General features: G+C 45.2%; 2 protein-coding genes across 3 annotated transcripts in view; one reads left to right on the top strand and one right to left on the bottom strand.

The window, feature by feature from the left end:
• Nucleotides 1-21,230, bottom strand: part of IFT43 (intraflagellar transport 43) — an 89,350-nt gene extending 68,120 nt beyond the window's left edge. The window contains exons 1-2 of the mRNA XM_082617963.1: nucleotides 21,160-21,230; nucleotides 18,360-18,452 (exon numbers count right to left, since the gene is read on the bottom strand). Of these exons, the coding sequence (XP_082474089.1) occupies nucleotides 18,360-18,452; nucleotides 21,160-21,213 (147 nt within the window). The 5' untranslated portion in view covers nucleotides 21,214-21,230. The remainder of the gene's footprint in view (nucleotides 1-18,359; nucleotides 18,453-21,159) is intronic.
• TGFB3 (transforming growth factor beta 3) overlaps nucleotides 18,438-27,067 on the top strand; it is a 28,067-nt gene continuing 19,437 nt past the window's right edge. The window contains exons 1-2 of one of the 2 annotated variants that reach the window (XM_082617961.1): nucleotides 18,438-18,525; nucleotides 25,530-26,763. In XM_082617961.1, coding sequence (XP_082474087.1) covers nucleotides 26,277-26,763 — 487 coding nt within the window. In that variant the 5' untranslated portion in view covers nucleotides 18,438-18,525; nucleotides 25,530-26,276. The remainder of the gene's footprint in view (nucleotides 18,526-25,529; nucleotides 26,764-27,067) is intronic. The other variant, XM_082617962.1, reaches the window with a different exon arrangement.

Here is a 27,067-nt window from a genome sequence, read left to right as displayed (position 1 = left end):
ACTGCCTTTGTCCAACTCCCCCTCCCCCCACTCCCACGTCCCCTTCTACCTCTGAATCACAAACCTCATCTCTTTTTCCATGAATTTGCTTGTTTTTGAAGTATAATTAACCTATGTTAGCTCCTGTTACACAACACAGTGATTCGATATTTCTATACTTTTCCAAATGATCACCACGATGAGTCTTGTCACCATACAAAGATATTACACAGTTACTGACTATATCCCCCCACACTGTACATTTCATCCCTGTGACTCATTTATTTTGCAGCTGGAAGTTGGTACCTTTTAATCTCCCTCACCTATTTATTTCCTCCCCCGCCCCCTCCCCTCAGGCAAACACCTGTTTGTTCTCTGTATCTATAACTTCAGAGTCCTTTCTCGACTACCTTTACAGAGTGCTCAGCACAGCACCTGCATGGATAAGCTCTTACATCATGGGGACTGAATCCCAGGTCTCTGGGTCTCTTTCATACCCATGTTTCTGATCATTACTCCCAAATCACCAGGGATGTTAGAACACTTCCTGTCTCAATAGCTAAGGCACCTGAATGCCCGTCAGTTATTCCAAGAGAAAGTGTTTGCTGTTTCTGCACCAACCACTCTCATTCGTTTCTTGCCAACAGTACCACTTGAAAAAAAAAACCACAGTGTAGTCTGAAACAATCCAAAAGCAACTGACAGCTTCTGGATCCAGCAATGGGGGAGCAGTTTGTATTCAACTCACCTTCACACAGATACCAAGTATAAACTCTGGAGAAAATATAGAAAACAACTATCTGCAGGCACTAGTGAGCAAACAAAAGCAGTAGGGGAAACTGGAGGGGATCTGACCCTTGAAAGACAAGAACTGCACTGGGTAAAAATCCATGTTTAAATGGATTTTCCCTTTGAGTGCACTCTCCAGTCTGGGCAGCAACTGAGCAGCTAGAATTCAAGCAGGAAGCTGCAGTTTTATTGGTTTGAGGACAAATTTGGGGCTGCCAGAGTCACTAAAGATAGACAGGGAGAAATCCTGGGAAGGAGGGAGCCCCAAATCTGCATATAAACTCCCCTAAAATCCTTTGGTCAAAACCTGAACTACACATCCATGGAGGAGACTCCAAGAAACTCAGTGAAAAGCAATTGCTGAAGGGCTAAAAATAAAAAAGAGTGGAGATAAAATTTCAGCTGCTGCCCACTGCAGGCAAGACACAGATTGGAATATGAGTTCCAAGTTAAAGGTACTTGGTACACACCTTGGGTTTTCCACTGAAATCCCAGAAAAACCACACCTGAGGAGTAAAGACCATGTCCTGGGTCTATGGGATTTGCTCCGGGACTAAAGGCAAAACCAAAATAGACCTGACCTAGCAAAGCCTAAAACCAAGTCTTCACAAATTCAAGGTGATCTGAAAATAATTCAACTGCCTGCTAAAACAAAAATCAACACTTTTCAAAGAAAGGTAACATAATCCAGAGTTTCTACAATCTATTATCCAAAATGTCTGGCATACCAACAAAAATTACTAGACATGTGAAGAAACATGAAAACATGACCTATAGTCAAAAGTAAAAACAATAAAAACTGACCCCAACATGACCCAGATATTGGAATTAACAGACAAGGGTTTTAAAGCAGCTATTATAAATATATGTTCAAGGATTTCAAAGATGGTCATAATGAATGAACAAATGGGGAATCTAATAGAGAAATAGAAGCTATGTAAAAAAAAAAAAATGGAACTTTAGAATTTAAATGTTCAGTATCTGAAATGAAAAGTTCAGTTTGAAGACAGCAGAAGAAATAACCAGTGAACTTGAAGACAGATCAACAGAAAATATCCAATTTGAAGTACAAAAAGATAAAGGAAAGGGGAAAATTAACAATGCTTCAGGGACAAAAAACACAGGACAAACCGATGGGACAATATCAAGCAGTTTAACATAGAGGCAATTGGAGTCCCAGGAACAAGGAGAGACAAAATGGAGCAGAAAAGATATTAGAAGTCATAAGGGCCTAAAATTTTCCAATTTGATGAGATGTATTGACTTACTGACCTAAGAACCTCAGCAAATCCCAAGCAGAACAAATACAAAGCAAATCACCTAGGCACATCACAGTCAAACTGCTGAAATCCAAAGATAAAAAGGAAGTCTTTAAAGCAAGCAGAGGAAGGAGAAAAGACTTACATAACGGAGAACAATCATCAGAAACAATGAAGGCCAGAAGACAAAGGAATGACAATCTTCAAAGTGCTGAAAGAAAAAAATTTTCAATTCAGAATTCTATATAGATAGAAAAGATCCTTCAAAAATGAGGGTGAGATAAAAATATTTTTAGATAGAGCAAATAGAGAAGTTGTTCTTGGCAAATCTGTACTGCAAGAAATGCTAAGGGAAGTTCTTCAGGATAAGGAGAAATGACACTAGATGGAAATTTGGATCTACAGGAGGAGATGAAGAACAATTATAATGGTAAGCATACGAGTGATAAAAGACTATCTTTGCCAAAGCAATCGTGAGGGAAAAAAACGGAGCTGGAGGAATCAGACTCCCTGACTTCAGACTCTACTACAAAGCTACAGTAATCAAGACAATATGCTACTGGCACAAAAACAGAAATATAGATCAATGGAACAGGATAGAAAGCCCAGAGATAAACCCAAGCACCTATGGTCAACTAATCTATGACAAAGGAGGCAACAATATACAATGGAGAAAAGACAGTCTCTTCAATAAGTGGTGCTGGGAAAACTGGACAGCTACACGTAGAAGAATGAAATTAGAACATTCCCTAACACCATACACAAAAGTAAACTCAAAATGGATTAAAGACCTAAATGTAAGACAGGACACTATAAAACTCTTAGAGGAAAACATAGGAAGAACACTCTGACATAAATCACAGCAAGATCTTTTTGGACCCACCTCCTAGAGAAATGAAAATAAAAACAAAAATAAACAAATAGGACCTAATGAAACTTAAAAGCTTTTGCTCAGCAACGGAAACTATAAACAAGACAAAAAGACAACCCTCAGAATGGGAGAAAATATTTGCAAACGAGTCAACGGACAAAGGATTAATCTCCAAAATATATAAACAGCTGATGCAGCTCAATATTAAAAAAACAAACAACCCAATTAAAAAAGGGGTGGAAGACTTAAACAGACATCTCTCCAAAGAAGACACAGAGATGGCCAAGAGGCACATGAAAAGCTACTCAACATCACTAATTATCAGAGAAATGCAAATCAAAACTACAATGAGGTATCAGCTCACACTGGTTAGAATGGGCATCATCAGAAAATCTACAAACAGCAAATGCTGGAAAGGGTGTGAAGAAAAGGAAACCCTCTTGCACTGTGGGTGGGAATGTAAATTGATACAGCCACTATGGAGAACAGTATGGAGGTTCCTTAAAATCTAAAAATAGAATTACCATATGACCCAGCAATCCCACTACTGGGCACACACCCAGAGAAAACCATAATTCAAAAAGACACATGCACCCCAATGTTCACTGAAGCACTATTTACAATAGCCAGGTCATGGAAGCAACCTTAATGCCCAATGACAGACGAATGGATAAAGAAGATGTGGTACATATATACAATGGAATATTACTCAGCCATAAAAAGGAACGAAACTCAGTCATTTGTAGAGACATGGATGGACCTAAAGTCTGTCATACAGAGTGAAGTAAGTCAGAAAGAGAAAGGCAAATATCGTATATTAACGCATATATGTGGATGAAATCTAGAAAAATGGTACAGATGAACTGGTCTGCAAGGCAGAAATAGAGACACAGATGTAGAGAACAAATGTATGGACACCAAGGGGGGAAAGCGGTGGTGGTGGGATGAATTGGGAGACAGGGGTTGACATATATACACTCATATGTATAACAATATGTATAACAATAAGAACCTTCTGTATAAAAAATAAATAAATAACATTCAAAAAAAAAAGGCTATCTTTTTTCTTAATTTCTCCAAGTGACAACTGCTTAAAGTGAAATAACAATTGTATTGTGGGTTTTATAAAGAATATAGTTTTAAAGTACATGACATTACTAGCACAAACTTCTGATTCCTTTGTGTGGCACTTAGACCCTTCATTATTTCCAAGTGCAAATGTGTGAGGATTTTAAGCAGAGAAGAGAGACAGATTTGCATTTTAGAAAGAGCACGTTGGCAGTAATTGGTCAGGGATGGATCCAGGTTTCGTGGGTCCTGAAACTTATACAATTTAGAGACCTTCTTTAAGAAAAAAAATTCAAAATTATGAATTCAAAAGGATATGAAAGTAAATAGTTGTAATGAGAGAAGAAATCACAGCCAAGTTACTAGGCCTTGGACATTCAGGTTTCTTTCTTGGAGTTCTTGTTAGGCAGTGTACCAGAAATGCTTGCATAGACATGCCTCCTGACTGAGAGCTAGCTTCTCCTCCCTATCTAGAGCTCTGTAACAAACGATAAAAGGGGACAAATGGATTTATACTGTCACAAGGGTCTCACATTTTATGTGAGGTGGTAAAATACTAACACTAGCTAGCCAGTGATAAGGTAAGGATGCATATTCTAATCCCTAGAGCAACCACTAAAAAAATAGTATAAAAAGCTATACCTAAAAAGCCAACGGAGGGATTCAAATGGAATATAAAAGCAATCGGCCAAACACGGTGACATAATTCTCTATCATGCTGGGTAAAGGCATGTGACCAGAAATGTTTCAGTCTATCACCAATCACATTCAACATCAGTCAGAACCCTTTTCCTGTAAAGTATCATTATTAAGAGAATATTTTACTAGCATTCTGCTCCTTCTCAGTAATTACTGACATGCCACATAATGAGAAGAAATCTAGCCTAGCTAATGATGTCAGTGAGGCTTTCTGCCCACAATCCTATGGTTCCCAAGCAGATTAGACATTCTCTATTCACAGCCCACTCTCTCCATCTCCTTGCCTCTCTTAAATCCTGGCTTTCCCCCATGGACTTCATTTCTCCTGCAGCTCTTTCAAGTAGAGTCTGCTCATTCTTTAAAACCCCACGAACAAGGGTCCCAAGGTAACCCTCCTGTCTCGCTCCCCAAAGTTCCTCTAGACCGTTATTCTTTCAAATTATTATGGAACATTTTTTTGAAACTCATATTGTTCAGCTACATCACATCTCTTACCTTCTTCATCCCTGTCACAAACAATTGCCTGAGCGCACACTGAGCAAAAATGTGGGCATTCCTGCTCCAACGCTAGTCCCATCGTTCTAAGTCAAGTCGACGTTCACATCAACAGTTCATCTAATGCTTAGCCTCACAGTTCCCTGATCCTTTAAATGCCAATGACCTTGCTACTTTTTCAAACTCATACGCTGGAGCTGCTCCAATCTGAAATACCTAGTCCCTTCCTCCCCTCCTGATCTAAGAACGTCCTTCTTGGTTTCTCTTCCTTCCCTATCAACCCAGCTCACTTCCATGGTCCTGATGGTATGCATGTCCTACATTTCCCCTAGAGCTCCCCCGAACCTGGATCAAGCCAATCCTATGCCTTCACTGTGTCAATACCTAGCCTGCTGAGGGGTGTTGGAGAAAACTGCACAACCATGCAAATTAAGGCTTCACAAGCTCATGTTTTGTCTTCTCTCAGCTGGGTCCTACCTGGGCTCCCTGCTTCCAGTCTCACCTTCCTCCAGTCTATACTCCACCCCTGCCTGCACGGGCCCTTAGGAGTTACAGAGAGTTCTAGACAGGAGTTACAGAGCTCTAGATAGGGAGGAGAAGCTAGCTCTCAGTCAGGAGGCATGTCTATGCAAGCATTTCTGGTACACTGCCTAACAAGAACTCCAAGAAAGAAACCTGAATGTCCAAGGCCTAGTAACTTGGCTGTGATTTCTTCTCTCATTACAACTATTTACTTTCATATCCTTTTGAATTCATAATTTTGAATTTTTTTTCTTAAAGAAGGTCTCTAAATTGTATAAGTTTCAGGACCCACGAAACCTGGATCCATCCCTGACCAATTACTGCCAACGTGCTCTTTCTAAAATGCAAATCTGTCTCTCTTCTCTGCTTAAAATCCTCACACATTTGCACTTGGAAATAATGAAGGGTCTAAGTGCCACACAAAGGAATCAGAAGTTCTTCCTGTATGTTCCTCTTAGAGACCCCAGATTATATGATATATGCTGGTAACTCCCACATCTGTTAACACTCATTTCCAACTTTCTCTCTTAAGCTGCAGACCAAATTTTCAACTGTTTACTCAACAGATCTCTTTGAAAATCCTGAAGGCAACTCACATTCAACATGCCCAAAATTGAAACAATCATCTCTTCTTGGTCCCCGCACTGCTGAGACTCTTTAAATTTTCAGTCTCAGAAATATCATTATCCATTCAGCCTTTTCAGCTACAAACGGAGTCAACTCCAGACATTCCTTCCCTCCTACCTCCAACAGTCAATCTGTTACCACCTCTTACCATCTTCCCTGAAAAACGTCTCTGGGCACTGCCCTCTCCTCTTCACCTCTCTGTCAGGCTTTAATTTATCGTTTCCCAAAGTAAGGTACACACGCCACTGGTGTAAGCAAGGTGACTGGAGGTGGTACATGGATGTGCCTCTTAAAAATACCCATATGTGTATTTTAATGTGTATTGGGAAAAACATAACTATCAAAAACTGTAGTTTCTTTTCAAAAATAAATGCATTTAAGTATAAAAAGGGAGCTGATTTAAAGAAAATTGTTAACACTAATGCGAGTGGTATGTGGATACCCGAAACTGTAAAAACGGTCTGGGAATGCCTGAAGTTTGGGAACACTGCCTGGTTCATGGCTCATCATCTCAGGAGGAGATGCTCCAACCACCTCCCACTGGTCTCCCTGCCAACAAGCTCTCCCCCTCTAGACTATCCTCCACATAGCTGCCAGATTCACTTTCCTAGAAAACAAAGTCAATAACATTTTCCCTGCTTTAAAAACTTTGTGGAATCCCTGCAACATATAAAATAAATCCAAACTCCTCCACTTGGAATGCAAGGCCTTCATTCCTAAGACACTAAGCTGTTCACTGTGCCCTGGAAACGCCAGGCCCCTTAACGACGCATGCCTTAGAACAGGCTTTTCCCGTTGCCCTTCCCTCTTATTGGCAAATCTCTCCTCGTTCACCTGCTTTGGGATGCCATCCCTAAGTCCCAGGCAGGGTTCGGTGCTCCTTCTGTGCTCCCACTCTGTGATGCCACTTAAATATTATAATGTTTTGGTCTAAGTGTGTGGGTCGATAGAACTAGAATACGAAGTTATCTTATTCATTTTTGCATTGCAAAGTGTATATTATATCAAATGTAGGATAAATAAGTGAATAAATAAATGAAGGAATAAAATTCTACTTTTAAATACATCCATAAAAATATATAGGAATGGATGGGCAAAAAGGAGTATGGGGGATGGAGTCCTCTGTTATTGCTGGTGAAGAATAAAAAACAGGAGGAGATACGGGAAAAAGAGAAAGAGAAGGGAAAAAAGGAGAAACAGAGGAAGGCTCAATAACAGAGGAAAAGGAAGAAAGAGATCTGGGAAGGAGACGGAGGCCCTTTACATTTGGTGGTGAGTACACGAGCATCGTAACCTATCCATTGAATTCTTTCAGCCAATATTTACTGACAGCCTGCCTGCTGTGTGGTCCTGTGCCAGGTGCACATGGCCCCTTCTCTGACTGCTCCCCTGTGAGTACAAGGACCCCTAGTTGCTCAATCAGACAGACCCTGCTCCAGAGGGAAGGTCTCACCTTCCTGGACCCTCCTGACCCCTGAGTCCCTGACACTGTCTCTTACCTGCGCTCTGGACAGCACAGGGGCCTGGTGATGTCCTCTCCCCTCTGGCCACTCCTCCTCCGTCTCCTCCTCCTCCTTCCTTGGCTGTGTGTCCCTTAAACATGGGGGTTCCTCGGATTCTGGCTGAGAGCCTCTCCTCTTCTCTCTCTACAAACTCTCCCTTCCAGAGCTGGGCTCTCATTTACCACCTCGATACGAATGGCTCCCTAACCCTTAGCTCCAGCTCAGAGCCCAGTCCAAAGCATGAGTCCCACACATCAAAGCCTCCCGGACATCTCCAGATGGTGGTCCCACAGGCCCCTCAAGCTAATCTGCCCCTGAACTGAACACAGCATGTTCCATGCCTGCTTCTCATTCACAGAGGACCTACAAAGTGCCAGGCTCAGGGGAGCGAACAGGAGCTTCTGGAGTGTGTAATTAGTGAGGGAGATGGACCCAAATAATTACACAGACATACAGTTACAAACCGCGGTTGGGGTGACAGAAAAAAAGTAAAAAAGAAAAGGAAAACACCACCAACAACAAAAAAACGCTACCAGAGTACAATAGGGGGAGCTAAGTTAAATGAGAAGGTAATATTCTCATTTAAATAGAAGAAGGGATATTCAAGCTGAACCCAAAGAAGAAGTTGGAGTCAGCCCAGCAAACAGCATGGGTAAGTATTCCAGGGAATATTCTATTCTGTTCTATTCTATTCTATTCTATTCTGTGGAATTACAGTACTCTAAGGAACTAGAATAGGGAACTGTACAAGCAAAGTAACGACTCCCTGTGACTGCCACAAGGTAGCCGGTGTGAATGAGGCTGGAGACATAGGAAGGCCCAAATCACAAAGGGGCAAAGTAAGCATTTGGGATTTTTTGTTTTAAGGGCAACAGGTATCCTTTAAAGGGTTTTGAGTGTGAAATGAATGATGTGTATTTTATAAGACCACTAGAGCTGACCTGCAGGAGGGCAATAATACAAAAGGAGAGACCAGTTATGAGGCAACTGACTCAGTCCAGGAGAGTTTATAGTGGCTTAAACCATTTCTCTAATTCTCAATCTATTTTTTCCTAACGGAATACTATTTACAGCCAAAGATTCTGAGAAGTCTTTGCTCTGGGAACCTTGCCTGAATATAAGTCAATTTTCATTGCAACAAAAGTATCATTACCATGAAAATTTTCACATACCAAAAAAAAAAATTTCTAAATATAAGCCAGTAGTCTACTTACTCCAAAAAGAAGTCAAACCAAATTCCAATACTACGATTCCATATCTGACCCATACCAAATGGGTCAGGTATGACCTATGGCTGTTAATCATGTATATGCAAATTAGGAACACTGAGAAGACTATAACAGGTATTCTCATCTTTCTGGAGGCAACGCAGTAGTAATAGATCACAGGCACTAACTGGGCTTGTATCATTGATCCATTTACACATACTTATATTAAGCATCTAGCACACACTTGTAATTACTAGAATCTGGGTGACAATCTCTTATTTTGTGAAATCAAAAGACATTTTCTAAATCCTATCAGATCATGAGTAATTCAAAATTACTTCCATGATTTCTTTCCTAGAGTTACCAGGATCCAATACACACACACACACACACACACACACACACACACACAAATCTATACTTAGAGGAACCCAGGAATTTTTAGGACATAAATTAAGTGTGAACACTGCAAACTACTGATCTACTAAGCCCCTCCTTAAAAAGGATGAGCCAGATGAGTTCCAAGCCATCAATACTATACTCAAGCACTTCTCAGAGGCTTCCTGACCAGAAAACATAAACGCATAGAGAGAGAAGTGTAATGGTTGCATTGAAGATGCATCAATGAAAGACAAGGCTAGAAAAATATTGAAAGGTCACAGTCTAAACTTCCTAATATTACCAATTATTTCAGTGTCATATAAGAAATGTTGGTCTCACAAGGTTCATTTGTCAAAAAAAGGCAAGGGGGCTGGTTTTTGAATATTTGAAAAACATCACACTGCTTGCAAAAGTCACTGAGGACCACTATTCCATCGCCTGTATGGTCAACTGCTCCACTAACAAATCCCACGTGCCATGCCCTCTCCTTGGCCTCCAAAACTTGGTACATGCTCATCCCTCTACTTGGAATATTCTCCCCTCCTTGGCCCATCCTGGCCCCTTCCGTTGGCTAACTTCTAGTCATCCTTCAAGTCTCAACTCAAACATGATTTTTTCCTAGAAAACCTTTCCAGATTTCCCCAAAAGTAAAAGGGTTCGATGAAGGCATTCCCATATCTTTCTGTGTTCACCCCAATTAAGTGGCACTTAATTCTCTGCAGCCCCCAGATGAAGGTACAGAGAGGACAGGGAGCAGGTCTGGTCTGTCACTGCACTGCCTGCTTCAAGCACAGTGCCTGGCACACAGAAAGTTCTCAATCAAGATTCATAAGCAAATGAATGAAGAAATGAATGGATGTTACCTTCTACTCCAAGGTCACTGAGGTCACCAAGGTCACTCCCGCCCTCCTCATTTTTCTACCCATGTGCCCCAGAACAACAAAATGATGTTAGGTCAGCAATTAAGGATCACTCTTTGGAAAGACTGCCAACCTCCAGACAGAGGGTTAGGTTTTGAAAAGAAGATGAAAAGGTATTAGCAAACAACTGGTCAAGGGACTTCCCTGGTGGCGCAGTGGCTGGGAATCCGCCTGCCAGTGCAGGGGACACGGGTTCGAGCCCTGGTCTGGGAGGATCCCACATGCCGCGGAGCAACTAAGCCCGTGTGCCACAACTGCTGAGCCTGCGCTCTGGAGCCCGCGTGCCACAACTACTGAGCCCGCACGCCTAAAGCCTGTGCTCCGCAACAGGAGAGGCCACCGCAATGAGAGGCCCGCGCACCGCAACGAAGAGTAGCCCCCGCTCGCTGCAAACAGAGAAAGCACGCGTGCAGCAATGAAGACCCAACTCAGCCAAAAATAAATTAAAATAAATAAGTAAATTTATAAAAACAAACAAACAAAAAACCCAACTGGTCAAGAAGACATACAAAACGGGTCTTAAGCGGCACAAAGTATTCTCACTAAAAGGATTTCTCATCCAAATGTTTCTTTGCTCTAAGAGCCAGTTAGTTCGATGAAATAAGAACATCTCTGTATCTTGAACAGAACTGCAGTTGAAGATAAACCGAAAATACCTTCTAATTCTCGTGTGACACAGATGATGACAATAATAGTTAGCATGCAGTGGGCACTGTCCTGAGGGCTTTGTACATTCTCTTATTTAATCCTCCAGCACCGCTAGGAGATAGCTACTACTATTATTCCATTCAGCAGATGAGGAACAGGCTCAGAGTGGTTAAGTAACTTGCCTAGAGTATACACCAAGGAACTGGCAGAGTTGGGATTAAAGACAAAGTGATCATCGTTTCTACTTCTTAGGTTGTGTAGATAATAACAGTGGCTAACTTAAGGGAGCATTGGGTTAAATAAACTCTTACATGTAGTTCTGACTTAACCCTCCCCACAGGTGAGGGAGAGAATTTTAAGTGATCTTCAAGCACCACATTTCTGGTAGGAAGCCAGCTTTACACGTAATACATAGTAGAAGGAGGCATGAGGCATTGTACTGGAGTGCTTAAAGAGACCGCGTAAGCGCTGGAGGAGAATCTTGAGATGCTATTTCCAATCGCGTGATCTACCCTGGGGATGATGTTCCCGCCCACATAGTGGCCAGCCCCAGGGATGGGTCGGGAATGCACATCTGCCCACCCCGAGGGACAGTTCAAACGTGAGGCATACGGAGCGTGACCTAAAGGTGAAGTGTGGAAAACACATTCCTCGTCAACGGGTTCCACGTCGGATTCCCCGCATCCCTCTCCTACGATGTTATCAGAAGCATCATTCAATCAGCCCATTGGAGAGGGACTACGAAAAAGGCTGAAAAATGTGACTAATCTAGGAAAGTTATTTTTGTGAGAAAGAAGAAAAATGTCACCAAAAAGGGTCAGCAGATAACCCTAGCTGGGCTGAAAATAACTGCCCGCTGGCAGACCAGTCAGGAACAGGCGGAGGGCAAGAGACGTAATGCAACGTGCCAGGGAAGCTCCAGCTGAGTAGAGCTGCTGGGGGATGAGGAAACTGGCCTAATTTGGGAACATGAGCCCAGCAGCATTTCTCAGATTCCTGCAAGAGAATCTGGCTGAGTGTCAGTTCTGCGTCCTAGGAGGAGCACCAAAGGGATGGGGGGCGGAGGAGGAAGAGAAAGAGAACAGCTGTGTCTCAAACACTTTTCCAGACAAGTGGACGAATAAGGATAATCAAGTGAGAACTTACTCCCTCACCAAAAGGATTCCAAGAGGAAAACCCAAAAGACTCTCAGCTCCCGCCAAAAGCCTTTCTCTACTGGAAGGTCTGTGCATCTAACTATCCAGCAGGTGGGAGAAGTTAGGTGGTGTTTAAGAGTCTGTCTGGAGTCTGAGAGTACAGCCAGACGTTAGCTGAATGACTGTGGACAAGTCACTCGACTCCCTGAAGTCTCAGTGTCGTCATAGCTAAAATGAGACAATAAGTACAGTAACTACTTTAAGAGTTACCACGGGGCTTAAATAGGATAGTGTGTGTAATTGACAGAGAGGCAGGAACTGTTCCTGTGTCAGTTATAATTATTATTATTACAAGGACAATCTGCAAAATGGAAGTTAAGCTACAAACTGCTTTAGACCCAAGTGAGAAATGCTCATCCAAAAGACAGGCCAGGGAATTCCCTGGTGGTCCAGTAGTTAGGACTCTGCTCTCTCACTGCCGAGGGCCTGGGTTCAATCCCTGGTCGGGGAACTAAAATCCCACAAGCCACGTGGGGCAGCCCCAAAAAAGAAAAACAAAAAACAGGCCAGTCCTGAGAGGTTTTGCCCTGAGATTCCTTTTTCCCAACTTCAGCGTATGGTAGTGTAACTTAATGGTAGAAAGCGTCCAGGTCTTTTCTTGAGGTTGTATAGGAGAAGCATCATTTGAATGACAGAAGGTGAAAGCTCAGGCATAGAAATCCAGTTTAATTCTCAGAGCTGCTCTGCCCAGAAAAAGTTATTCACTGCAGATGTGAAGACGCTCATCATGGCACCAGTTAGTCTCCATAACTGTAATGCCAACCTGAACTGCTAACTGAACTATGCATCTAGGGATCCAAGCCTGATTTGTAACAGGTGGTAAAAAAAAAAAAAAAAAAAAACCCACAAAAAAGCAGAGGGATGCAGTCATAAACTTTCTTAGTAGTTACCATTTCTTGAGAGGTGCCTGTGTGCTGGCAACTTTATGTGCATTACCTAATTTGACCTTCACAACAACCTGAAAGAAGCAGGCCTGATGCTAATCAACTCTGAGCTAGTGAAACTACAGGAAGAGTCCATCTTTCTGGTTAATCAGTATGATTAGGCAGGTAAATTCTTTGAAATTATTTGAAAATTTACAGATTGACCAAGCAATAAAGAGACCTTTCCTCTTCTTTCAGAGAGGGAGGAACAGTCTAATTACCTGGGCTGAGCCACAGGTATCCTACAGGCAGAAAGCCCCGAGGGGTTACAGAGAAATCAGGAAGAAGGAAAAGATGGAGGCAAGATTTGACACAGGCAACTGCATCAGATGTCTTGGAACTTGAGGGCATACACATTTTCACTGAACTCTACACAACCCCAAATTAGAAAACGGGAGAGGAATGTGGATTTTTTATTTTTATTTTTTTTGCTACTAAAAATAATTCTTTCCTTTTATACCCAAGCCTACAAGAAAAAAAAAAAACAAAAAACAAACTCTGTATAAATTCTATTTTTTTTAAATTGATATGTCAATCGCAAACCGCCTACTCAACAGTCATTCCTCTTCTCCTTAACCCCAAAACCCCAATGTGATGGGTGTGGCAACGTGCCCAGCTGAGAACGCCCTTGAAATTTAAGGTGGTTTTAAGACCCAGTTCTGACCAATGACATGTAACTAGAAGTCTACTTGGTGAGGTCTCTGGCTATCATTTTCCTGATAAGAAGGGACATACTTCGTTGACATGAACCCTGAACTCTTCCACTCTTCCCCCTCTCCTCACCTAAAATACAGATTGGATCCCTGGGGAACAACCAGCCATCATGTCAGCAACCATGAGAACAAGTTACAAGTTCCAGATGGCAGAGCAGGTGTCTAGACAGGGTGAGGGTAATGCAGGACCTTCTCCAGTGACCGCACCAGCCCTGCCCTCCACTGGACTTCTTGCTGTGAGAAAAATCACTCCTGCCTGCTCCAAGCCCTGGGGCTGAGTTTCTGATGCATATAGCCAAATTCAATACCGATAAGGATACCTGAAAAATCAATCCATCCTAAGAGCAGGAGTTTTAACTTGAATGGCAACAGGAGCCAGGTAGATCAGATGTGAGTAAATCTGACCAGGTGTATTCAAGTAAGAAATGGTGAGCTGGACAGGGCAGGCGGTGAGCTGGACAGGGCAGGCCAAGCGTACACAAGCACCATTCTCAGCTGCAGCCAACTGCTGCCATGTGGGGATGCCAGCCCAGCATTCCCGCTGTGCCAGAACTTCTGGTTTCAAAGAGGAGCCCCAAATCTGGATTTTCGCGTAAATTTTCCTAATTTAGAAATGATAACAACCAAGTTTTAAAAAATGTTTAATTTTGTACAGATCAAAGAAGACATGGTTGTAGGCGAAGTTCAGTCTGAAGGCCACCAGTTTTTAACCGTAGAGAGGGTTAAGGCACAATAACAGAACACCCGAGCTCTGGAGAGACAATAATGGTTAGCAATTATATACTGAGCACTTATGGGTCAGACTGGGTTAAGGGCTTTCTTTATACCTGTTATCTTGTTTTTTCTTTCTGGCCACCCTATCAAGTATGTAATACTAACCCTGTTTTATCAATGAGGAAACTGAGGCTTGAAGAGGTTAAGTAACTTGCTGAGCCATAGAGCTAACATGTGGCAGGGCCAGGATTTCAGCCCAGGGCTGTCTTAACCGCAAGGCCTGTGCTCTTACCCACCCTTCAGGAGGAATGCCCGCTGCATCTGGAAGCACAAAACCTGCTTCAGATCACTACTAGTCAGCCTGTGGAGAAATGAGCAGCAACCCTTGGAGAGACTTCCAAATCGCTTCTAAAAGAGACCCAGGCTCACATCCTCCTTCTGTGCGGCCCTTTAATAACAAGAGCAAAGCTCCATTCAAATATTCTCTTGTTCACTGCTTACTGAATGAATGAACATTTGTACGGTGCCTTTCAGTTTACTAAAGTGCTTTTAAACATGTATCTCACTTAATCCTCACATCAACTTGGTAGTATTGTCACCACTGTTTGACAGATAATGAAATGGAGGATTAGAGAGATTAGTGGAGTTGTTCAAGATCCAGGCAATTAGCAGAGCCCAGGCTCAAGCCCTGGTTTTCAGATGCCAAGCCTGCATTCCCTCTATTCCAGCACACCTGGAAGCTGCTCTGTCTGCTTCCTCCACGGGGCTCCCCATCCCGCCAGCTCGCTTTAAAATCATCATTTGCTTGAACTAATTCCTATATAACTCTAAAGTAACTCCAGTATGTCTGACAGCCCCCAGGTACCATATTTACGTTTTCATGAATAACTTCATCCTAGAATATAGTCAGTGAAAGGACAAAAATAAATATATCAAGTAATACATTCAGAACTGGAATGTAAATGGGCACACACACATAAGTCTTAGAATCTAATCTTAGAAAGAAACAGCCAAAAAGGCCCACACAGCACAGTGTGCATCTGGCCCCAGGGGAGGCTGCCCACGCTGCTTTAAACCTCAATTCAGGGAGAGAAGGAATCCTGGAATTCTGACTGGCATTTTGCTGTCAGAGGCACCAGCTGGGTGAAGAACAGAATGACTTTTCTTTTTTCTTTCTTCTTTTTTTAAAATAAATTTATTTATTTTTGGCTGCATTGGGTCTTCGCCGCTGCACGCGGGCTTTCTCTAGTTGCGAGAGCGGGGGCTACTCTTCACTGCGGTGCGTGGGCTTCTTATTGTGGTGGCTTCTCTTGTTGCGGAGCATGGGCTCTAGGCTCGCGGGCTCAGTAGTTGTGGCATGTGGGCTCAGTAGTTGTGGCATGCGGGCTCTAGAGTGCAGGCTCAGTAGTTGTGGCGCACGGGCTTAGTTGCTCCGCGGCATGTGGGATCTTCCCAGAGGGCTCGAACCTGTGTCCCCTGCATTGGCAGGTGGATTCTTAACCACTGTGCCACCAGGGAAGTCCCCAGAATGACTTTTCGTCATCTCCCAGAAAAAAATACTAAGGCCCAGATGGGGCCAAAAAAGGTACATGCCTCTGCAGAAATAAGTAGGTATTCTAGAAAGGCTGAAACCCTGACAGGTTCATCACAGTCTGCGACTCTGGAGTTAGGTGCTCACAGTACTGCCTCTCCCCTGAGCCGAGGGGAAGGGGACGGGTAGGTGAACCATGGCTACTGACCCCAGCTTGGTAGCTGATTTGGTGTGGGCGCCACAGAGGCTTCAAGGCCATCAGGACATCCCGGCCCATCTCAGACTCACTCACCTCACCACTAAGGTGGCTATAACCTCCTTCACAACTGGGTAGTCTTGTAATTAGCCTTTGTGACTGCCAGTGATCACACAAATATAAGTTCCATTAAGGCAGGGGATTTGGCTCTTGTTCACTGAAATATGCCAACCCCCTAAAATGGTGCCTGACACACAGTAAGCTTCAATAAATACTTGTTAAATAAATGAATTAATGATCTGGTGTTGGGACGGATCCTCCAAAGGCCAAGAGTATACTTCCACTGATCCAGTCATTGGCTTGCCAATCCATTGCAGTTCAAGCTCCTTGAGATCCAGGGTTGGGTCTAGTATATCTTCTTTCACTATCTCCCTCCATTATACCCCCTTAACTGTGTCTCCAATGTGCCACAGTCTGCCACCCCTGACCCTGTAACCCTCTTATTCAGCTTCTAAGAGCCCCTCATCACACACTATGTACTTCACCCCCTCACCCTCTGCAGTGTCAATGGCATGCCTGCTCTGTGCCAGGCACTGTGATAAACAAAGGGAGACAAAGGTGAAACACAACTGTTGCCTTCCAAAAGCTCACATCTTCTGAGGGAGCCAGGCACATAAATAATTAGAATACAATGTAATAAGCTCTATAATGGAGGTGCAATGGTCCAAGTCACAGACTGACAACCCTCAGGCCTAATCTAGCCCATATGGTGACTTAAGTTTTATAATTAGTCGCTAACTTCTAAAAACGTGTTGCTTTCACATAAAATTTTAGACTGCCATCTCTTGGAAAATCAGAAGAGCTGGCAGTACTGGACCTATATTCCCTACAGCATCAGCTGGCTGTGGCTAGATAGTGGTTACCCTTTGGAGGGTACATGTGGCCTCTGGTTTTCCCACAATCCCCCCACAGTCTCTCCCTACCGTCTTCAGGCAATGAGGCCAAGCTTCAGTCGCCAGCTTTTCTGTGTTGGCATGGCTGTTACCTGAGAGGAGGAATGAGTCTCTGTACCCATATTTCTACAATCAGTGAGAAAATGAAAGATAACCTGAAAGGTCCATGTGGAACACTTAAAAGACATGGTGGGTATCTTATTTCTGATGAAAGTGAAGGATATTCCTACCTATGTGATATGGAAGTCAAGTGTGTCTGTATCTTGTCCCCAGCATGCTGTACTCAGGCACCTGCCTGGCCCATAAGGCCTCCCAGCAGAGATGCCCTCATCTGTTATAAACCTACTGTAGGCCAATGAGCTGGGCAACTGAGAAGCCAGGTTGCCTGTTGCCCAGAAACTCACTGTCTAGTGGGCCAGGCACATAAAAAGAAAATTGGTGCATAATGTGAGAGGTTCTATAACAGGTACTATGAGAACTGAGAAGTAGCAGCCCTAAATCGGCCTGGAGAAGTTAGGAAGAGCTGACAGCGAGGATTACCCTGAAGCCAGCTCTTGAAAAGGGCAGAGTTTTTTCAAAAGGGCAGAGGAGGGTGAAAAGAAGTTCTGAGTAAACTGCTGAAAATAGTGCCCTGGCATTAAAAGCAATGCTCATCAAGATGACCCACCCTCTGCAAAGAGGCTGGATAAATTCCCACGATTCCAGGCCACTTGGAAAAGTCTCCAGGAAAGTAAGGCCAGTACGGATCCCCGTCCTGCCTGAAAACTGTAGAAAGCGCAGGTCACCACCAAGAGCAAATGTCCAGTTGTGTAATCCAACTTTACGTCACCAGCATGCCTCCCTGACGTTTATCTGGCAGGAATAAAAACCTGGATTTTGGCTGGATTTTGAAACCTCCCAGTCCCTTGCTTCAGTTAACGTACAAAACTTCTTCACTGGGAATATAAAGCAATGACAGAAACTACTCTGGCATCAAAAGAAAAAAGTTCCTCTTTCACTTCTTGCGAATAGGACAAATGCCGAGGAAGGGAATTCCCAAATCAAGATAGGAGGAAGGCTGACATTAAAGAGAAGAAGGAGAAAAAAATATGAACTACCAAATCCTTGCTCACTGAGTAATCGCTAACTCTTAGAGTGCATTTCTTCAGAATTTTTTAACACTCACCTCTGCAGTCAGAGTCGAAGAGGAATTCTTGCCAGTGAGATGATTCCCGGCTTGAGCTGACTCCTGTTGAGCTCGGCGCCCCATCTTGGCTCCCTGTAAGGAGAGATGAGGGGCATTGCTGACCCAAACGTCTTTGAGCCACTATGAGGAAGACAATCCTGCCAAGGTAAGCAAGGACTGGATTTATGATGACATGGTGGAGGATGGGATTTGAGCAACTTGAGTATATACTTAGAAAAGGCTCCAAACCCTTAAAACAAAGTGCTCATGGTCAGTTCTATACAGTAGAGCAGGAAATTCATGTACTGATCACAGTGTTTTCTTTTAATGGCCATAGACCTTTTCTACCCAAAGAAATACAGCTAGAAATTCCTCTAGAGGGGGCAGGGACCTCACGCCATAGCCCAGGAAGAGTGTGGTCAAGGCTTCCTTGTTCCTATGCGGGATTTTATGAAGGCCTAATTTCAAAGCTGCAGCTTCGCATGACAATAGTTATCCAAAAGGCATTTGGGGGGGAAAGGAATTCCATGGTAACTGAAACCAGAGAAATACAGATAGCATTTGCTTTGACGTGTACACTACTTGGATTTGCGCTTACGGTCATTAAAGGAAAGATCTTACAAGAATCTTGAGACATTAGCTTTGGACATCAGACCACTTCAAATTCTGAGTCATCAAATGAACCATCTGCACGCGTTTCCCAAAGCCCTGCTGGGGTGGAGGCTCTGTGTCTCAAATGCCTCCCAGCACGTACACAAAACATTCTTTGGGCAGACTAGTGGGTGGTGAAATGTTTATATTTTTCTTTAAAAAAAAATAACAGCATTAATGTAAGCACTTTTAGATCTCATTTGATGTAGCTTCATTTGATTTCACAGTAACAGTGACTGGGATTCAGGCCATTTTACAAATGAGGAAACTGAGACCCAGGAAAGCAATTAAGTGGCAGATAAATCTAAGAGCTAAATCTTCTTCTGCCTTCAAATCCTGAGTTCCTTCCACTATGCCCTGCTGGAATTTCTTTAAGATGTTCTAAGACCTGACTGCACCAATAAACTGAGAGCGGTTACATGAGACCTGCATAAAAACCCTTATGTAGGATTTACATGTCAAATTCTAATCAATCATTTAGGTTTCAGGGATGACAGAAACAATCTTTCTGACAATAAGCAGCTCGTTTTCTTCCCAAGACAGACAACTGCACTCCTTCACCTATGGCTGCCCTTTTCCATTTATCATAACAGTGGGTTTCTGAATACGGCATACTACATGCAGCGATTGTGCTCGAGCAAAAATTCAAGGATCTTGTCTTTAAATGCTGCTTGTAGACGGTTTCTCTAATAATTGTCAAGTATTTTAAGGTTTTAAACTTTTTGAAGACCCTGTATAAATCCACAGGAATGACGGGCAGAAAACCTACTTTACTACCTGGTTTTATACGTTTTAAATCTATAGTCTGTTTATTGTTCATCTTCTGCCACTGAAATGTAAGCCCCACGAGGGCAGGGACTTCGTTTTTTTCACTGGTATATCCCGAGCACCTAGGACAATCAATGCCTGACACACAGAAGGGGCTCAATAAATACCTGCTGAAAGAATGAATGAATAACTACATTCACATCCCCCGGTACTAAAAAAGTTCATATGTCAGAAAGGCTTGGTGACATAATATTCTCCTTGGTCAGTCAAGCAACCTGCTTCTTCCTAGAACAATTTGCTCCCAATCCTCGTATCTCCCCTCTAATTACTTAGAGGATCTCCGATGTTACTAGGGCACTTCAAAACATGTAGAGATTCCACAGCAGAAACTAAAGACCTGCCCTGTGGGTCAATCTTTTAGTGACTGTCATCTTCGATAATTTTAAAGGTAAAAAGGCTTGATGAGGCTGTGTTGGAGTTAAAACACACACACACACACACACATACACACTGAACTTGGGTCTTGAATCTAGCTCAGCTTATTTATATATAAGCTTGGGTAAATCACAGCCTCAGAAGCAACAGTCGCTAACCTCTTCTAATAACTTAGCACATGCCAGCCACTGTGTTAAATGCTCTCCACGCATGTCTCGTTTCATCTTCACTGCAACTCCTTGAAGTAGACATTAACATCTCCATTCTAGACATAAGGAAATCGAGGTTCCTGGAGGTTGACTTTTTTTTAACTCATGCAACAGCTTTATATGCCCTCTGACCTCTGGGTCCCCCGAGCACCTAGCCACTCCCTTGCGTTATAAATCTTTATTTCCTTAACTATAAACCTGAGGTAACGCCCACCTCCCCATGGGGATTAGTGACAAGAAAGGACCTCCCTGTCTAACGCCTTCCTTCCTTCCATGCATAAAACAGTACGGTTTTTACATCAACTTCTGCCATGAGATGTCCCAAGGGAAAAGCACTAGCATGGGTGCAGGCGTCACTCTGGCCAGGGCCCCTCCAGTCACTCTCAGATCTGTCCATTCTAGGGGAGTTGACACTTGGAGCTCCAGAAAGCGGAGAAAAGCTGGGAAATTTCCCACCGGTCCCAGAGGCCGGCGGCGGTAGGATCTATTTTCCACTCTTTTGAGGATTTTAAAGAAAGCAAACCATAGGCCAGCAGCGGAGGAGCTCACCGCTGCCTCAGGGGCGGGGCGAGGGAGGCCGCCTCCTCCCCGGCCTCACCCCCGCAAGGCTCAGAGCCGGCCCGCTCCGGCCACCAGGGACAGGACGGGCCGAGGGGGCTCAGGGAAGCCGGGGCCGGCGGGGTCACTCCTCCCCACCCGCCAATTCCTGGCCCCAAGCCCCCCGAGTCGGTCCTCACGGAGATGGCCGAGCCACGACGCCGCTCCTCGCCTAGGTCCAGCACGTCCTCCATCTCGGCGGCCGCCTGACGTCACGTCCTGGAAACCCAGCGGCCCAGTCGCGTCCCTGACGACGGCTCCGCCCTTCCATCCCAATACTTAAAGGGTCCGCCGCATAGTGCCTGGAGTCTATGTGCCAACCTCCAATTTAAACCAAACCTATCCTAAACCTGCCTTTTTTGACTTCTGGAAAAAAATCTCCAGATATTAAATCATGATAAGGGTGCTCCTGTGGGACAGTGAAAAATTTTAGCCTTTAGAAACTGCCTACGTCTGTAGCTCTGTTCAAATACATAAGTTGTCAAGGGCAAAGTACAGCTAGTAACAGTAGTAACTTTTCTGATGCCTTCCATTTGTAAAGCTCTTTGCAATGTACAGAGGACCTTCACAGTTATTAGCTCATGGGAAGGGCGTGACAACCTTGTGTGGGAAGCAAGATAAGTTGTATTGTCTCCAATGGACAGATGAAGAAACAGGCACACAGGGGGTCAGGTGCCAATAAATGGTTTATAATGAAAAGTGCAATATACATAATCTCTGCCTTCAGGAATACAGAGCCGCTGAAGCAACACATCAATAACCTGTGTATTAATAACTTTCAAAAGTACAAATAATCCCTTCAAGACCCCATGAAGTGAGCAGGAGCAGGACCTCTATTCAACAATCGAAGACACTCAGGTACAGAGCAGTGCCTTGAGGAAAATCACCTGAGTGTTATGCAGCAGAGCCAGGTGCCTTTCTAACACCAGATCTTACTGAAGAATTTTTCTCTGGCTCATGTTATTGGGTGCCAGCCAGTCTCCTGGGCCAGCAGAGGAAGACGGCCCCCAAATTCCCAGTCTAATGGGACAAGCGAGTTGAGTCTTCATTGACTCTCCATGTAAGATCCCCACGTCAATGCCACTGACCAGTCCCTAGTACTGAGGACCCCCAGCCGGGACCCCAGAAGATGGGCTCATGACCCTGAAAGTGAACAATGTCCCCAACACCATGCCTGGGGTAAGGCTTAGATGGCTACCTCTTAAAAGCGAAGACTTGGAAGTGGGATTAATGACTCTAAAACAGGAATGCAGGATTTCTTAAATGCCTTGTAAATTATTCAGTCCAACCATTTATCCATACATGTTTACTGGGTAGGGCCATGTGTTAGCATGCCTGTGACAACAGCAGTACTGCCTGGATGTCAGAAGAGTTGAAGCCTCATCCTAGCTCTGCTGCTAACTACCTGTGTAGCCAGGCAGAGCCCTCTCTGGACCTCAGCTTCCTCCCTTGTAGTGGCTCTTAGAGATTACCCCTAAAATCTTTCACTCACAAACTCTGATTCTCAGTGAGAATAATACCCTGCTAGATTTTAACCTGAAGAAACATTCACTGTCAAAAACCCAAGATGGATGAAATATAGGCTCCAGTGAAGCCCTTGTTCCCTTCATCCTTGGCACCAGATGAGGAGGAAGGGATTAATCTTTGGATTATTCCATTTCTTGTGATCTCTTTTGAACAATAATCAATATCGAGGCTGCAAAGAATAAAGAGCTTTATTGGGGGGGGGTGTCTTAAGAATTGCAATTCAGGAGACACAGATTCTGGTAAAGTCAAAAGAGTGTTCCAGGGAAGAGAAAGGGTCAGGGGCTTACAAAGGCAAAAGCCACAAGGCTGTACTCTGACACGAGAAAGGAAATATTTGTCATTAAGGAATCACGAGTTATTTTAGAGTAAGGGTCTGATCAGTAGATAGGCTGTCACGAGTTATTATAAGGTAGGGGTCTGATAAGTATCTTGAGTTTCTGGCAGATCTTCTGAATGCCTTCATTAGGACAATAAGTGGTCAAAAGATCAGATTTTATCCAGGCTGAGACTCACATAATTCACACTTCCTCAATGGCCTCTGGTTCCATTTTAGAGAGCTCTTAGCAATACCGACTCCATTTCTATTTTCCTTCCACTGCTCATAGCCACACCACCACTATTTTAGAGCTAATTTCCAAGTCTCCACTCCCACTTCTTCCCCAAATTCCTGAAAGCAAAGGGTGCACATTCTGGGCAGAAAGAAGCCCTGGAGTAGGGCTTTCCAAACCTTGCTGGGCACCTGAATCGCCAGATCTTACTGAAGTATTTTTCTCTGGTGCATGTTACTGGCACCCAGTAACATGAAGTTTGTTAAAAATACATGTGTCAGTACCCCGTCCCTGTAGACTCTGATTTGGTACAGGTGGGGTCCAGAAGGACATCACTTTAATAATTTTCCCTCCCATTTTACAAGTATTTACTTAAAGGTCTCAGTAGGGCCTTCTCTGATTTTAAATTGCAACGTCCCCCCAGCCTAGGCACTCTGTCTCCTCTTTCCCTGCTTTATTTTCCACCATGGCACTTACCTTTTATCATACTACATTATTTACATATTTAGTTCATTTATTGCATTTCCCACGGCCCTACCTCCACTTCTAGATGTAAAGTCCATAAGAGAATGGTTTTGTTTGCTTTGTTCACTGTTGCATCTACAGAGCCTAGAACAGTGCCTGGCATATAGTAGCCGTCAAAAATATTTCTCAAATGATAGCTGAATTCCAGAGGCAGTAGAGCACAGTAGTTAAATGCATAGACTCTGGCAATAGATTGCCTGGGTCCAAATCTCAGTGTTGACACCCACTGACTCTATGACCTAAAAGTAATTCAAAAGCAAGTTACCTTAAGCTTTCTACACCTAGGATTCCTCATGTTTTATGCAAATAAAAATAATGTCTTCCAAACCAGAGAGCCCTTGTTAAATATCACCTCCACCACTCACAAGCAGTGTAGCCTCTTAAATGGGTCTATGCCTCACTGTCCTCAACTTAAACTGATCAACCAGGGCCCTGGGGATGCAGAGAATCTCCCTTCAGTTAGTGGCCTACGAGCCAGGGGCAGGAACCAGACCTCGCAGGAAGGGTCAGGAAGGCTAGGGCGAGGTGGGATGGGGTGGCAGGGAGCGGCGCTGAGTCCCAGGAAAGTGATCAATTCAGAGACAATCCTGGGGACGGGCTCGGGCATGGTGGCTTGCCCCCCCTAAGCTTTTGATGGGAAAAGACCTAGAAGCTTAGGCTGAGACAAGGAACGAAAGCGGAGAGAAAAACCTCCCCTCACCCATCTGGGAAATGGGCTCGGGCCAACTGCTGACTCTGCGCTGGCTGGCGCAGCTCCGCGCGGAACCCTCGGCGGGGAGGAAGGCCGCGAACATCTGGAGGACATTTCTGCGAGAGGGGCTGCAGAGCGGGACTCCGGGAAGGGAGAAGTGCACTTGTACGCACGTCGGGCCGAGAGGGAGGCTGTTCCCCAGGGCACTCGGTCTTGTTTTCCTCGCCCTCTTTCGCGGCCCCTTCTCCCCAGGCCCCCAGCCTCATCCCCCCACCCCCACCCCTCCCCGGCCCTCCCGGCCTTCCCGGCTCCGACCCGCGGAGCCTCCTTCACTGGCGGCCTCGCCTCGCCAGAGGGCACCCTCGATCTGCCGGAAAACGCCACCATTTTTCAATGCCCCTGGAGCATCTCCAAGCTTCCAGCCACCCGACTCCAATCTTGTCAATGAAGAATCGGGGCCAGGATCGCCGCGGGGCCGAACCCAGTTCCAACCCCGCTCCCAGGCCGGGCGTCAGCCCCACCGAGGGTGGGCACGGCCGCCCCTGCCCAGTGTCCCGCCAGGCCCGGGGGGCGGCCTGGACGGGGGGCCTGGGAGGGAGCAGAGACGCGCCGAGGAGAGGACGGACTGACAGCTGGCGAGAGGGCGAAGGAGTTGGGGTAGAAGGAGGGAGGGGATTCATCGGAGTAACTTTCCAGAAAAACAGTCAACGTGTAGCAGGAGTGACTCCAAAAGGGTAAAAAAAGTTCAGTTACCACGTCGATCGAGAGGACTCGCGAAGTATTTTTCAAATGGGCTCGTCTTTTCCTGTGCCTGTTTAAAACATTAAAATCGTGCCGCAAAAGAGGCTGCGTGCGCTGGTCCCTCCCCCACCCCTCCCCCCACCTCCCCCCCACCTCCCCTCGCCCCCCCCCGCCCCGGGCCAGAAACGTCATGGGAGGGAGGTATAAAATTTCAGCGGAGAGAAATAGAGAAAGCAGTGTGTGTGCATGTGAGTGTGTGTGAGAGAGGGAGAGGAGCTTGAGGGAGAGGGAGAGGGAGAGAGAGGGAAGCTGGAGGGAGAGAAAGGGAGGGAACCAGAAAGCCAAGTCCAAGGGAATGAGCAAGAGAGGCGAGAGATAGGGGAAGCAGCATGAGAAAGAAGGAATAACAGCTCTCCGGAGGAGGCATGCAGTGAACTGGCTTCTATTTTCTTTTTCTTTTCTTTTGTATCTTTTAAAGAGAAGCAGGGAACAGAAGCAATGGCCGAGGCAGAAGACAAGCCGAGGTGCTGGTGACCTGGGCGACCAAGTGGATTATTGGGGCTGCTCTCCAGGGGCTGTCCCCCCCCCGCCTTCCAATTGCACATAAGCCCACATCCCAGCCAATGAAGATGAGAGGCAGCGTGAACAGAGTCATTTAGAAAGCCCCCGGGGAAGTGTAAACAAAAGAGAAAGCATGAATGGTGTGCCCGAGAGACAAGTGTGTCCTGTGCTGCCCCCATCTTTAGCTGGGCCAGCAGCGGCCTAGCCCTGCCTCTCCCCACCTACTCACTGGTGATCTTTTTTTTTTTTTTTTTTTTTTTTAGATTTTTTTTTTTTCTTTTCTTTTCCATCCTCTTTTCTTATTCTCCTTCAGGGCAAGGCAAGGATTTTGATTTGGGGACCCAGCCATGGTCCTTCTGCTCCTTCTTTAAAATACCCACTTTCTCCCCATCGCCAAGCGGCCGTTTGGCAATATCAGATATCTGCTCTATTTATTTTTACCTAAGGAAAAACTCCAGCTCCCTTCCCACTCCCAGCTGCCTTGCCACCCCTCCCAGCCCTCTGCTTGCCCTCCACCTGGCCTGCTGGGAGTCAGAGCCCAGCAGAACCTGTTTAGACACATGGAGAAGAAACCCAGAGCTTCAAGGCACACAGTCGGCTTCTTCGTGCTCAGGGTTGCCAGCGCTTCCTGGAAGTCCTGAAGCTCTTGCAGTGCAGTGAGTTCATGCACCTTCTTGCCAAGCCTCAGTCTTCGGGATCTAGGGAGGCCGCCTGGTTTTCCTCCCTCCTTCTGCACGTCTGCTGGGGTCTCCTCCTCACCAGGCCTCGCAGCCCCCGGGCCTCTCTCCCCTGCTCACGCATGAAGATGCACTTGCAAAGGGCTCTGGTGGTCCTGGCCCTGCTGAACTTTGCCACGGTCAGTCTCTCCATGTCCACTTGCACCACCTTGGACTTCGACCACATCAAGAGGAAGCGGGTGGAAGCCATTAGGGGACAGATCTTGAGCAAACTCAGGCTCACCAGTCCCCCCGATCCATCGGTGTTGGCCAACATCCCCACCCAGGTCCTGGACCTTTACAACAGCACCCGAGAGCTGCTGGAAGAGGTGCACGGGGAGAGGGGAGACGACTGCACTCAGGAAAACACCGAGTCGGAGTACTATGCCAAAGAAATCTATAAATTCGACATGATCCACGGGCTGGAGGAGCACAGTAAGTCCAAATTCCCGCGGGGGTGTCTGCTCTGGAGGGTCTGAACTGGAGTGGGGGGCTCCAGAGGGGGGCCTAGCGGTAGCCACACAGCAGGGTGCCCCGGGTTCACCCGCACCCAGCTGGGGAGGTGCGATGTGCAGCTGGGGCTGGATAGGTGGGTGGGGAGGGAGACAGAGGCATTCTGGTAAGAGTCGAGTGCTGCTGGGAGGCCGGGAGCCCTGGAGCTGAGCAGCCTGCTGAACTCACATCACATCGTTGACTGACTTGAATTTGGAGTGACATTGCGCTGTCCCGTTAGCACGCG

Source organism: Mesoplodon mirus, assembly GCF_964341445.2.
Source record: "Mesoplodon mirus genome assembly, chromosome: 4".
NCBI classification, from domain to species: Eukaryota; Metazoa; Chordata; class Mammalia; order Artiodactyla; family Ziphiidae; genus Mesoplodon; species Mesoplodon mirus.
The sequence above is the reverse complement of the archived record's forward strand: the minus strand, read 5'-3'. Positions and strand labels throughout refer to the sequence as shown.